Source organism: Thamnophis sirtalis, unplaced genomic scaffold, assembly GCF_051295495.1.
Source record: "Thamnophis sirtalis isolate CommonGarterSnake01/CBP01778 unplaced genomic scaffold, rThaSir2_p1.2 scaffold_3, whole genome shotgun sequence".
NCBI classification, from domain to species: domain Eukaryota; kingdom Metazoa; phylum Chordata; class Lepidosauria; order Squamata; family Natricidae; genus Thamnophis; species Thamnophis sirtalis.
Genome location: NW_028261383.1, coordinates 97,376,029 through 97,390,492, shown reverse-complemented (window position 1 = coordinate 97,390,492; position 14,464 = coordinate 97,376,029). Strand labels below are relative to the sequence as shown.

The following is a 14,464-nucleotide window of genomic DNA, read 5'->3' as shown; positions in this document are numbered from 1 at the left end:
AATTTCTGATGTTTAGGCACTTATAGATTTTTTAAAAATGTGCATTAGAATACTTTTTTGTAAAAAAAAAAAAAAAAGCAAAGCTGCAGATTGTCAAGGTGTAAAAAGCAGAATCACTTACTTTCATACCCTGTCATATAATTGCATTGTTTTTCTTTATAGCAACATGAACCGTGAAGATCGGAATGCGCTGCGTATTAAAGAAAAAGAGAGACGTAATCAAGAAATTCAACAGGGTGAAGAAGCCTTCCCACCTAATTCTCCTCTTTTTGCTGAACCATATAAAGTTGTAAGTTCATGAGGTTTGTTATTTTTCTTAATGATCACACCACAGATATTTTTTTCTGTAAATTCAGTACTGTGATGAACTTTCTAAGTAGATGTAGTGTATACCATAATATAATCAGTATTCTAGAAACATGAAAATAAGAATTTGAACCTTACACTCTAAATGCAAATACAGAGGGAAAAAAGATATTTTATAAACTTACATTATTATTTTTTAAAGTTTATGTTGATAGACCTATTAATGAAATATTAATATTGTTAGGAATAATACAAGCTCATTCATGTCAACATTCTTTTCTTAATGTCCCAGCACTGACAGGTCAAACCATTTGACCATCGAACTGTCTAAATATGAAATGGTAAATAGAAAGTACTTACAGAGATAATTGTTACAATGTACTCTTGCCTTGTAGCAAAAGAGTGATTCAAGACAGTAGCATTACTGAGATTGCGGAGAATGTTTTCTATAGATGAAAGGTAATTGTTAGGGCTTGATATTTCTAGTACCTGGCTGTTTGTACATAAGAGATTCACTTTGATGCTGCAAAATGTGTTTCTTTCATGCAGTTGAGTTATTTTCCTGATCATGACGGCATACATTATTTAAGCATAAACTGTTATTTTTATTTGTGCTTTCATTTTAAGACTAAAAGAGGGGAGTAGACAATGTGTTGTTGCTTTTCTTGTCCCCTTATTTAAAGGTACTATGTGTATTTCAATATTAAATAGTATTTAAATATTTTTTAAAAATAGAGAGAAATAATTAAGAAGAAGGGGGGAAAAGTTTTCCCACTTGTTTTTCAGTCATCTTTGATTTCAATAACATTCTCAATACAGGAAGGTAAATACGTGTGGTGAAAATTAAGAGTAGTTAACATCTGCATTAAACAGTCCAGTGAACTTTGTTTATTCAAATTTGTTATAGTTGGACAACTCCACTGACTAGATGGCATATGAAACAATAAAATAAAATAAAAACATATAAGAATAAACCAATCTTAAAAGTAACATAAATCAAACAGAATGAAGGCTGCCAAAGTACAATAAAAATAATAAATGAGGGAAATAAATAAAATAATCTACCGTGTTTTGTTTGACCCCCCCCCCAAATTTTGCTTGGACCTTATTATCGAGGGCGGGGGTTATTGGTTTGGGGTTGCCGGGTGGCTGCTATCTTGCAAACGGGCACCCGAAGAGCTGGGCACAGCCTCAGGGGCAAACGGCTGTGTTGCACTGTTGCAGCAGCGCAACAAAGCCGCCATGAGATGACCACGCTCATGAGCAGCTGCCCGGCAACGCCCTTTCCCAGCCGGGCAGAGTGCCACTCACCAACCCAGTAATATCCCAAAGGTGCTAAGCCATGTGGCACTCTGCCCGGCTGGAAAGAGAGGTTGTGCGAGCACTTGTTCTGCTTCCAGCTCGCGTGACTTCCTGCTTCACCATTGCCAACATTCCCTGCAGGGCTGGCCATGGCACCACTGCCACCCCGCTGCTGCCGCCACGCCATGCTCCGAGCATAACCGGCTTCTAAACTCTGGAGATCCGCTGCCAAGTCTTCCATAGAGCGTAGTCCCAGAGCAGCCGCTACCGGAAGACTTGGCAGCGGATCTCCGGAATTTGGAAGCCGGTTATGCTCAGAGAATGGCAGTGGCAGCGGGGCAGAGGCAGCTCCCTGGCCCATCCCTGCAGGGAGAATTGGGCATGGTGAGGCAGGGAGGCATGCGAGCTGGAGGCACCTTTGGGATATTACTGGGTCGGTGAGTGGCGCTTTGCCCGGCTGGAAAGGGGCGTTGCCAGGCAGCTGCTTGTGAGAGCAGCTGCCCGGCAACCTCCACTCCAGCTGGGCACACACCACTCATTGACCCAGTAATATCCCAAAGGCATCAAGCAATATGAGCGCCTTTGCCCCCCTTTCCCTGGCTCCTGCAGCTTTGTGCCTTTGGGATATTGCTAGGTTGGTGAATGGTGCTCTGCCTGGGTGGAGGGGAGGTTGTCCAGGGGGTTTATTATGGGGGGAAGGCATATATTTTTGCTCACAGGAAAAATATGGCATGGTCTTATTATTAGGACATGTCGTAATTTCAGGGAAACACGGTATTAACTCCAGGCCTGGGACCAAGCTAGAAGAGAGGATACACTCCTTATTTTTGGAGAGTGCGAGTGCTGTTCTAGGGGATGGGGCCACAACAGAGAAAGCAAAACTCCTCAATTCCACAAGATGGTAATATTTGATAGACGGGTGCTCATTACACTCCGCTGGAGTGTACTGAATAGAAAGGAACAATTTTAGACAATTGGCAATGCACATATAAATGTATTTGGGGTTGAATTTTTAGCGTAAAAAGCGTTATTTACTTGCTGGCTAGCTTTATTTGTTTATTTCGTAACTCTATGGGTGATGATTTAGTTTTAGAAATTTTTGTATTTCTGTCCTTTGAGAGAAGTTCTATTTCTTTATATATTTATTTTATTCAGTTAACTTATGCTGGTTCTTTAGTTTAATTACTTAAAAGTGTAGTTTATTTTTAAAGATTAAGTTCTGAATATGATTTTTAAAAATCTGTTTTCTTCTAACGTAAGCATTTATATCTTTCTATGCGAAATACAAAAATCATCATCTATGCAAAGATTGACAATTTGTTGTTTTTTTCCATTCTCTTTATTAGATCTATACCATTCTACGGGTATAGACTCTCCAATATTGCCTTACAAAATAGCCAGATTTTAGTGACACAGTTTACCTTTAATTTTTCCCCCTTCAAACAAAACAGTGGGAAGAATCATGGGAAGTGGACTTTTCTATTCTCATTTTTAAAAACCCCACATGATTGAAATTTTGCCACAAATTTATATTTTTAAAACTTTTTTGGCTTTCAGGATTGGAATGGGAATGCTGTGTATTCCCATTTCAACCATCTGTGTATAAACTCATCCAGAAACTTATGTCTGAAAGAATAGCGGTACTCAGAGGCCCATAGATTGTTGGCAAGTAACCCTTCCTTCATTATTGAGAACGTTATCCTCTCTTGCCTTATATGGTTTGTGCCATGCCTTGATTTTAAAAAAGGGAGATACAGATCTCTAGAAAAAGAAAGTCCCTCTTCTGCACTTTTGCTTAGTCAGTCAGTCAGTCATTCGACACTGTGAACAAAGCTCTTTATATGTTACAAGTGGCAATTCCACTATGAGGACAGGTTATCAGTTTCTTTAAAAATAGGGTTTCAGGTTCAAATTTATATTGCAAGATTGAAATGATTTTTTTTAAAGTTTCCTAAAGGAAAGGCATGTTTACAAAAAATGCATTTAAAAAAGCTAGAAAAGATGGTGTACTTTTGATATAAGAAATCAAAATGTTGAATATTTTTAATTACAGAAATAAAATTATTTTGAAACGCATACTCAGTTTGATGAAAAATATAGTTTCCAAATAATATGCATAGTTAAGAGAGATCTTTCTTTGCTGGTTTTCCAGGGCCTCTACATCCAGAAATCTTTTACTTTCAGTTTTACCTGCAATCTGTCTTTCAAATTTATACCTGTTCTTCCGATTAATCACAGAAAATACAAAACTCTGTTTGCAGCAAGTGTCATGGAAAAGCTAAAAGGCCCCTCCCCTAATACCTTTATATTAAGAAGCTAAAATTCAGATGCATATAGGCCTTGATACTTAGTAACCTGCTAGAATGGTCAAGAATGCTTGCAAAAGCAAGAATAATTGAGAATGATTGCTCAAATGAAACCCCAAACATATCATAGGACAAGCCAATGTCTTGGGAAAAGATGAACTAGGGGGAAATATACTAATTATGATATAATCAGAGGTGGTATTTAGCAGGTTCTGACCAGTTCTGGAGAACCGGTAGCGGATATTTTGAGTAGTTTGGAGAATTGGCAAATACCACCTCTGACTGCCCCTGCCCCCATCTATTCTCTGCCTCCCGAGTCCCAGCTGATTGGGAGGAAATGAGGATTTTGCAATAACCTTCCCCTGGAGTGGATTGGGTATGGAGATTTTACAGTATTCTTCTCCTGCCACGCCTACCAAGTCACACCCATAGAACCCGTAGTGAAAAATTTTGAATCCCACCACTAGGTATAATATGCTAATTGTCACTGGAAATTAGAGACAGAAGTGCTGATTGCTGCTAGATAATGCTGATTATGCTAGCCAAGTAATATTGGCTGAACACTGGATAAGATGACCTAAAAGGAACGGAGGTAAGGTGAGCTTTTAAAGAAATAACTATAAAAACTACTATTGATGGAGTGGCTTTTGCACAGACCTACAGAATGATGCCTCTCTGTCCTTTTTCTGTGCAGAATAAAGACTTTGCAATCTCTACCTCCATTTGTGTTTCACTAGGCATGGCACACCTGATACGAACCCAGCTTTTTCAGACAAGTATAATGTAAAAATCAAAGGAATTTTAGTGATATTTCTGGGTAATAATTATGTATTATTTTTCTGGGGAGTTGGATTGCTTTTCAAATAGCTGTGCTTTAAATATCAGATGCTTCAGATCGCTGCTAAAAAAAGATTACATGGATAATTTCCAAATGTGTATTACCATTTAATAATTCATCTGATATAAAATTTATATGATTACAATATATCTTAATACCGTAACATTATGTATTGTTTTTATTCATTTCATTCATTCTTCACACAGACCAGCAAAGAAGATAAATTGTCTAGCCGTATCCAAAGCATGCTTGGAAACTATGATGAAATGACGGATCTTATAGGTGACCAGTCTCTCCAGAAACTTGTTAGAATTCCCAAACCAACCGGTCCATCAGCAACAGACGACAAATCAAACCAAAGTTTCTTTGGTGATCAGAGACACAATACTGGCTCTCATCAGAGCAGCAAATGGACACCTGTAGGCCCAGCGCCTAGCACTTCTTCCCAGTCACAGAAACGGTCCTCAGGTTTACAGGGTGGACATAGTAGTCAACGCAATAGTGGCAACAGCACTAGCAATAGCGGACAAAGGCATGATCGTGACTCATATAGCAGTGGTGGAAGCAGCAGTAGCCGCAAAAAAACCCAGCATGGATCAGAACATTCAAAATCCCATTCTTCCAGTCCTGGAAAAACATCTGTTGTTTCTTCTCTGAACCCCAGCCATTCCAGATCTCATGGAAATGACCATCACGGTAAAGAACATCAGCGATCCAAATCTCCACGAGACTCAGATGCCAATTGGGACTCACCTTCCCGTGTACCGTCTTTTTCTAGTGGTAGCCAGTCGTTTCCTCCTTCGCTTATGTCAAAGTCAAGTACAATGTTGCAGAAGCCTACTGCTTATGTAAGACCTATGGATGGTCAGGAATCAATGGAACCAAAGTTACCTTCTGAACACTACAGTAGCCAGACTCATAGCAACAATATGAATGAACTGAAACCTAGTAGCAAAGTACATCTAACAAAGCTGAAAATTCCTTCTCAACCACTTGATGTAAGTTGTCTTTTTAAAATGATGGTTATAGTAGTCAGAACTATGATTATGTCTGATGTTTTGTAAATATAAATTAGCATTAAAAAAGTTACTAAGAATATATAGCATGCACATTTTCATATAAAGTCCATTAAATAAACTAAATAAAAAGTAAAAGAAATACATCACTGTTAAAATATTAATTTTGATTTTCAGTTCTGCATGCTATTATTAATTTAGCACTAAGACACTAGACAGCTGGTAGTACATAGCAGTATTTTTGTTATGTTGATATTTGGTTCCGATAATTCAAAATACAAACAGATAATTTTGGCAATCTCATAATATATTAAATGAGCTCATTTAATATAACGAGATTGCCAAAATTAGCTGTTTGTATTTTGAATTATCGGAACCAAATATCAACATAACAAAAATACTGCTATGTACTACCAGCTGTCTAGTGTCTTAATGCTAAATTAATAATTAAATTAAAGTTTAATACTAATTCATCAGTTGTTCTCTGTTTGGATTCACTCATGTTCTCTGAGTTTGAATCCACAAACTACTGAAGCAGATCCAAATTCCGTATCTACCGTCTATATTTAAAATAAAAACACTGTATCATATATGATGAATGATTAAAAATTGTAATTTATGTTTTTATTCCATCTCCTGTATAGAGTGATAATCCTCAGAAAAACTGGCATCATTACTTTTTAGTATGCTATGCATTTAGATTAAACTATTCTTATTTTCAACTACAAAATACAACATGCACATTTTTATATTAAAGAATATTTTTTTCAGTGATTCAGTATTTTCTTTACATTCTGGATCCAAGGACATCATTTAAAAAGGCAAGGTACAGGGATGACAAGAGAACTCTTCACTCATATACTTAACAATTTGCCTCTTACTTTTTATTAAGAATTATAGTTTGGTAAACAGCTGTAGATTTCTGTGGGCTTTATTCAGCCCATTGTGATTTTAGTGAGATTTCTAATGATTTTCTGGGTGGGGAGGGGGAGGGAGCATCACAGTTATTAGATGAAAGTACCTAATTGAGTTGAAGACCTAATTGCTTTGTAAAATTAGACATTTTGGATAGCGCTATAAGTTTTGGAGATGTTAACATGTTGACATGTAGTTTAGTTAAATTTTCAATATTTATTTATAGGCTTCAGCATCTGGTGATATGAATAGTGTGGATGAGATTCTAAAAGTAAGTTATATGTTTTTACATTGGCTATTATTGTTTACTTGCTTAATTAATTAAAATACTTAAAAGTTATTTTAAATTTCAAGTATAATTTTAAAAATTATGAAAGAAAAGCATATTCCTATATTAAGGTGAAAGTAGAGAGCAAAATTCGCAAGGAACATTTTGCTGGAACAGATATTAATGATGTTAATTCTTTATCTTGAGCATTTTGACAGCTGGTAAAGGAATAGTAACGTTGCATGTCTTCAGTGCTCTTATGACTAGAATTCATATTATCATTTATGAACCCACTGGTATTTTAGTGCCATTAAGTTATACCTAAAAATACTAATTCCAATTGAAAAAAACCATACAAGGCAAACACAATCTTCATTAAAATAGCTCAAAGGCAATTAACAGAATGCTTGATTATTTTAAAATTACTGAGTGAATAGTGCCAAGTAGTAATGTGCCAGGCAAGTTTTTGCAACTAAAATATTCAAAGAACAGGTGCCATTGTGAATGACCCCTTCACATATGCGTGCGTGTACAATTTTATCCAGAGAAAAGTTGCCCCTAAAGATCTTAGTATTGATATAGGAAGAAGTGATCTTTCGTGTATCTGTTTGCCAAACTAAGGATTTAAAGCAAACATAAGCATCTTGAAATGGTTGAGAATAGACAGGTGGTTTAGTCTTTAAAATATTATGTTGATTCCATCTAACTCTACCAGTTGTAGTTGCTGCATTCTGCATTAAGGTTTTGAGATCATCATCAAGGGACAATAACAAATAGAAACCCAGTAAGAAAACTGAACTCGATTGTCATTGTCAGATCATTCCTGAAACACTAGGAAACCAGCTGAAATGTATTAAAGGCATTCTGCTGACCTGAAGCCACTTGAGCCTTTAGTGAATTCTCGTAGAAGAATTCTCTCCCTTTACTTGTCTTTGCCATTATTTAACTTTTAAGTTTTATTGGCTTTATAGTAATTTCTTTCTTTGCTGTTGTGTGCTGCTCAGAGTTGTGGGGAATTAAACAGCATACAAATTTAATAACCTATTTTATGATAAGAATGTAGCCCTGTCTAGAATGAGCTGTACTTAATTTTCAAACATGGAAATAGCAATCCACAGTATCTCCATCTTATCAATTTGGCCTCAAATTTATTTATGCAATAAATCCAGTAGCTAGAGAGCTTCATTGACTCAGATGACAAACATTAGAATCAATTGGTAAATGGACCCAAGTGATTGAAATTTCCAATTATACTTTCCATTCAGTATTTTAGTTACTCTACTTTTAAATGCCCAGACTAGGTTCATCTCTACTTATAGCTCTGTAGTTGAGAAGTGAAAGGGGAGTTGGGTGATTATTATTGGGAAAGAGATTAAGGTGAATCTAGAACAGTGGTTTTCAACCTTTGCAAATTTACGACATGTGGACTTCAACTCCCAGAAATCCCCAGCCAGCCTGTGTCTAGAACATGATTGAGTGACACTGATGATATTCTGTAGATATATAGTTAAATTATATTGCATTGAAAGAGAATGTTTCAGTGTTGTTTTGGAATTTTTCACAACAGGAGATGACCCATATTTGGCCACCGCCACTTACTGCAATACACACACCTTGCAAAACTGAACCTTCAAAGTTTCCATTCCCAACAAAGGTAAATGAATAATGCTATAAAATAGCTGTTGTTAGAAATCAAATAATCCTGGGATGAGGAAACAATATTTTCTGAAGAATGATTTTCTGAATCTATTTCAACTCAACACTTTGCTTATTTTGTGGCCTTGAAAGTTCTCTTTCTTGTGTAATTGTTTTGATGTTAAAGTTATATTGCACTATTTTTTCACCTGTAGTTAAACATCTTTTAATATATTCTACACATTAAATCATACAATTATTCATAACCAAAATCCTGTCTGGAAGCTTGAGTTGGGGTGTTTTCTGACATGGCATTTCATTGCCGTCAAAGGATTTTATTAGTACTATAGGCAATCTAGTGTAAATGGTGCAGTGCTAGATTTCTAACAAACATGTACTGTTTGGTGACAGTTTATTCTAATGAAAAAATATCCAAAACTGACAATCTGTTAAGAAATCATTGTTGCACTGGGAAGAATCAGAGAATGTAATAGACTTGACAACTGGTTCACACTTTTGAGCAGTTGCAGCACTCTGCAATCATCTGATTTCCATTTGCAACCTTCCTTGCTGGCTTCCTCAGAAAGTCTATGGGGAAGCCAGCATGGAAGGTCACAAGTCACTAGGGTGAGTCTTCCCTACCAGTGCACCCACCCCTAGTCCTTTTGTGCTCATGTTGGCCACTTGTGCATTTTTCTTGACATTTATTGAATCCTCATATACCCTCCCCAAACTGCACACTTCCCATCCACATAAAAAACTTCCCAACATGTATTCCTGCACATCCTCCACAACTCATGATGTAGCTCTTACACACCTATCCTGATCCATACCAGGCCTCTCATGCATACCCTTGTGCATCATACCCCCACCTGCCAGCAGCCACTTACCTGCTTGCTGGTCTGGGACTTGCAACTTCCTATCAACTTTCCCACTGCATTTGGTTGTGGGAAGCGTTGCCTAACCACCTTGGGCTTTGGTTAATAATGGCAATATGGACTGCAAGGATTGGGTTTAGCATCAGTAGTTCTGGTCCTAAGTGCTATTGTAAGTTGAGGATTACCTGTACTTTTTTCATATATGAACTTTGCATTTATGATTACTTAAATTACACAATGGACTGGCAAATGTAAAAGCTGCATGGTAGCTTAAGCTTTTCCTCTTAATATGTACTGTTAATAACAACTTTTTCTGTTTTATACAGGAAACTCAGCAATCTAATTTTGGCTCTGGGGATCAAAGTAAGTACATGCTTAATCTCTCTATTGAATTATTCCTTTGTCTAATTTTGATGTTTTACATTCAGATTTTCTTTGGAATGCTTTTTAAAAAAATATAAATAAACATTTAATACTGATCTAATGGGACTTTCAGCAGAGGAAAGAACTGAATCACATTGCTCATGCATTCTTCCAATTATGGTTGTATACTTGCTTATTTAATAGGACATAAGGTTATAACATTTGGCATCTCATGATTAATTTTGCATTTCCTTACATTTGCTCTATAGCTAAATTTGAGGATTTTTTATGATATATTTTGAATATGATATATATTTAAAGCTAAATAAGTGATTCATGAATCCTATAATATCCATAAATAACAAAAATGAGCACCAGCAGAGCTGTCTTTACTTGCTTTTCTAATTGGGACAGAATTGTAAGCAGGCAATATCTGTGTCAGACCTTTGTGAGATAATTTTCCTGTTCTTTTATTTTCCTGACATTGGAGTGATTCCAATTTTAAAACAAATTTCTTTTAAAAACGATTGTTGTCAAAATTAATTATAACTAGAATTCTAACTAGTATAGCTGCATGCAATTTGAAATATCAAACTATTCTTCTATAACTTTGATGACTGATCTACTTCATGTATATAGTGTGCAATTGAGTGTCAGGGCTCACAAACATCTTGCCTTCTTTCTTTATTCCTTACCAGGTTCCCCTACATGCCATCTTTGCCCTATATCTAATATTTTTCTAATATAGTGAGCTTGAATGTACTGTATTTTGCTTACATTGAAATCCTGAACAAGTGATGGTTGTTGCACATTTTATACAAAAGTGTCCCTTTTTTCTCCCAGAAGCAGCACTCGTATTCCATGGTCTAAAATAAGCAGACCATCCATTTACAATTTTTTTTCTGAAATAATAAACTTGTCCAATCTTGCAATGTCAATCTGGGCCATTATAGTCTGTAAAGTGTATAATTTGGTTAGTGCACATGTTTTCAGAGTTCACTTTTAAGCCATTACATTCTCCTTTTCAGAAAGATACAATCCTTCAATGAAAACATCTAATGGCCACCAGTCTAAGTCGTAAGTATGGCTATAATTTTGAGTGAATATAAAATAATTAGCAATGGTCATATTTATATAAATATTGTTTCAAGATACCTGCGTTTACTACACCAAGGTATACTTATTTCTAAATAATTCACTTCCTGTCCTAAAGAACAGAAATTGAGTCTGTGCTGGAGAACAGGAAATGACTATGGACCTATGTTTCTATAATTTTATTTTATTTAATAAATAAATTTTTATTTATTGTAAAATTGTGTAAGGCTTGATGCATATTCAGTTTACTTGGCAGCAATATGGAAATGTTTGGAATAGGATATTTTTGATTTCAAGGCCGGCCTATTGCCCTGGTGTTTGCTGGGAGTCTATGACTTAAGTACTATCCAGGTCCATCTTTACTGACCCTAGTAGCTTTATTGAATTGCCTTTTAAGCCGCTCGATATCGCCTTATTCCTACTCCTCATCTTGCTCTGCATTTGTATGTACGATCAAAGACATTCTGGAGTTGAGGCCTCCCAATGGTTTGGCAATCCAAACAACTATAGAGTTGATATTTCCTATTTCTGCTCTAGACTTAGAACTGGATAGGCAGTTTGAATACTTTATGGTTCAACATTTAAACAGCAATCTCAGATTTCCTCTCCAGGGTTTCTATAGTTTAAAGTATTACAGTATTGCAATGCAGTTGCAGGGATGATTCCATTTTTCCCCAGCTTAAAGAGCCCTTACCACAGAAATATGGTAAGTAGGTTTCAGAGTCCTACTAAAAGCCTACTTGTTTGTAGAGACAGACATATCTTGATCATACCTAAAGTTATTTAGAAACATTATCTAATGCTGTTTCTGGTTATCCATGCCACATAGGAGAGTAAAGCCAGTAATTGGTGCCTTTTATTAAGAGCTTGAAACTGATATGTCTCATATGCAGTCTGCAGCAGTTGCAATCCATTTCTTTACCTTTTGTGTATTTTCTGCTGTATGTGTAGAAGTCAAGTGTAGAATGTAAATAAAATATCACTCAATCTAAGTTTAATCTTTATTTTGAAGTCTTTTAGCTTGAAAATGTTTAGCCCAATTTCTGCTTCTATTCCAGATGTGAATCAAGCCAGACCAAGTAAGATATTATGTTTGTTATTGTTTATCATTTAATGTAATGTCTTAATTTTTTGAAAAATACGAATATTTTGTTCAGATTTAATTATTTGTAAAGCATTCAAATCCCAGGACTTGAATTTTCAGAGTAAAGCATGAAAAAATGAAGTATGAGCTAATAACTTTTAATTCAGCTAAAAAGTTATAACGGTTTCTAAATTATAAATCTAAAATAGGTTTTATCTTACTATCGAGTACAATGGTTTTTAGTTTGGATCTTTTGTAAAATTATCTATAGCCTCAGTAATGTGAGTTACTTATAATTGTTGAAACAATAGTTATTACAGTCTCTGATCAATTTGTTCCTGATTTAATATTGACTGTTTTGTAAATTTTGGGTAGATGTGGTCTGTTGCAGCATCTAGACATGTTTGCAACATAGTTTGGATTTTATTTATGCTAGTTACCATGTTGTTTTCTGAGGTATGAAATTTTACAATTAATGCTTGCATTTTCAGAATAAGTATTGGGCTTTGATAGTATTGTAAGTCCTTACTATCATTCTTGGAGTACTATTTTAGTTTAATAATAAAGGAAAATCAAAAGTATCATGATATGGTGTATCTGATAATATTTTTAACAAATATTTTTTTCCATCTCTCTCCCTCTCCTCCCCCCCCCCCCAGTGTTCTGATAAATGATTTGAAACTTAGCAGCAGTGAAGACAGTGATGTTGAACAGGTTATTATTACTATTAATTTCTGTTCTGCCTTTTTATTCCCAAATTGAAGAGCCTTGTGACGTAACCAAATTTATGTAATATAAACACAAAAATGAAATTAATCCAAGGCAAAGACAAAAAAACAGTTTTAAATTGGAGCACAATTAAAATCTTTGTTCTAGAAAAACCTATTAAAAATAACTTCATTACTTTTTTTTTTTAAAGATAGTGAAGCTCAGGCTCACTTTCATGCCTCAGTTGAAAAAGCTGTCCATGTTCTTAGTGGCAAATCTTTGAAATGGAAGTACAGTCCCGGACAGCTCATATGATATGTTGGTATTCAGTTGTTGTTGGCAATCACATGTGAAATGCATTAGTGTAGGTAGTCCTTGACTTACAACTACAAGTGAGCCCAAATTTCCATTCCTAAACAAGTCAGTTGTTAAATAAGTTGTGCTCCATTTACAAACTCTTTTGCCACTATTTGAAAGAGAATTGAATAGTTGATAAGCAGATCTGGTTATCCCATTGACTTTGCTTGTTAGAAGCTCTCTCAGAAGGTTGCAAATGACAATTCCAGGACTCCGGGATGCTGCAAGCTAGGGGAAGATCACAAATCATGTCCACATGACTACAGGATGTTGCAAGTGTCATACAGCATATGTGAACCAGTTGCCAAGCACCCAGTGATCACATGATCACAAGAGTGGTGTGTCAGTTGTAAATTTGAGGACAGCTCATAAGTCACTTTCTTTATCATTATTATAACTTTGAACCATTGTTAAAACAATGCCCGAAGGCTACCTGTACTGTAAACTACATCTCTAGCTAAAGAAAGTTGTCCAGTACAGGTAGTCCTCAATTTACAACAGTTTGTTTAGCAACCATTTGAAGTTACAACACACTGAAAAAAGCAACTTACGACCATTGTTCATACTTATGGTTACTGCAGCATCCCCTTGGACACATGATCAAAATTCAGACGTTTGGCAACTGGCTCATATTTATGATGGTTGTAATGAACCAAGATCATGTGATCTTTTGCAACCTCTGACAAGCAAATTCAATGGAGAAATCTGATTCACTTAGCAACCATGTTACTAACTTAAAAAATGTAGTGAGTTGCTTAACAACTGTGCCAAGAAAAATCATAAAATGGGGTAAAACTCAATTAACAACTGTCTTGCTTAGCAGCAGAAATTTTGGACTCAATTGTAGTCGTAAATCGAAGATTACCTATACCCGTGATGGCGAACCTTTTATCCACCGAATGTCCAAACTGCACATGCATGCAGGCCCAAACTGAAAGGTGTTCTCGTGCAAACACGTGCATGTGCATGTGGACATGTGTTCATGCACAGACATGCTCAGCAGAGACCCAAAAACCAGCTGACTGGTGGGAGGCGGGGCATTCCAACACTGGCAGCGTGGCAAGAGGTAAGATCTTTTTCTTTCATGAGCTTCTATTTCGTTGTTTGCAGGGAAACAGAAGCTCATGAAAGAAATGCCACAGAGATCTGGATTGAGGAGACGGAGCGTGTGCCAGCAGAGAGGGCTCTGCGTGCCACTTCTGGCACGTGTGCCACAGGTTCGCCATCACAGACCTATTCCGATTAAAGCATTTATTAAAGATCTATCTTTCTTGAATTCAAGAATAAATTTGAAATAGTAAGGCTATGCAGTGCTTTAGGTTCTGTTGGAAAGGTGCTTCAGTGAGCATGGGAGCATCAATTCAATCCCTGTCCAATGCATTAAAGCAGCTTT

General features: G+C 36.1%; 1 protein-coding gene across 7 annotated transcripts in view; it reads left to right on the top strand.

Annotated features, from left to right (window-relative positions):
- The window catches only part of AFF4 (ALF transcription elongation factor 4), a 61,760-nt gene that overhangs the window by 25,645 nt on the left and 21,651 nt on the right, over positions 1-14,464 (top strand). For 6 of the 7 annotated variants that reach the window (XR_015695964.1, XM_087709574.1, XM_087709573.1 and 3 more), the window contains 8 exons: positions 163-289; positions 4,959-5,750; positions 6,910-6,954; positions 8,519-8,605; positions 9,791-9,827; positions 10,856-10,904; positions 11,981-12,001; positions 12,666-12,720. Coding sequence is in view for 6 of the 7 variants with exons in the window: in XM_087709574.1 (XP_087565700.1) it covers positions 167-289; positions 4,959-5,750; positions 6,910-6,954; positions 8,519-8,605; positions 9,791-9,827; positions 10,856-10,904; positions 11,981-12,001; positions 12,666-12,720 (1,209 nt within the window). In the remaining variant the exon portion in view is untranslated. Of the gene's footprint in view, positions 1-159; positions 290-701; positions 766-4,958; positions 5,751-6,909; positions 6,955-8,518; positions 8,606-9,790; positions 9,828-10,855; positions 10,905-11,980; positions 12,002-12,665; positions 12,721-14,464 lie in introns of those variants that run through there. The other variant, XM_014059660.2, reaches the window with a different exon arrangement.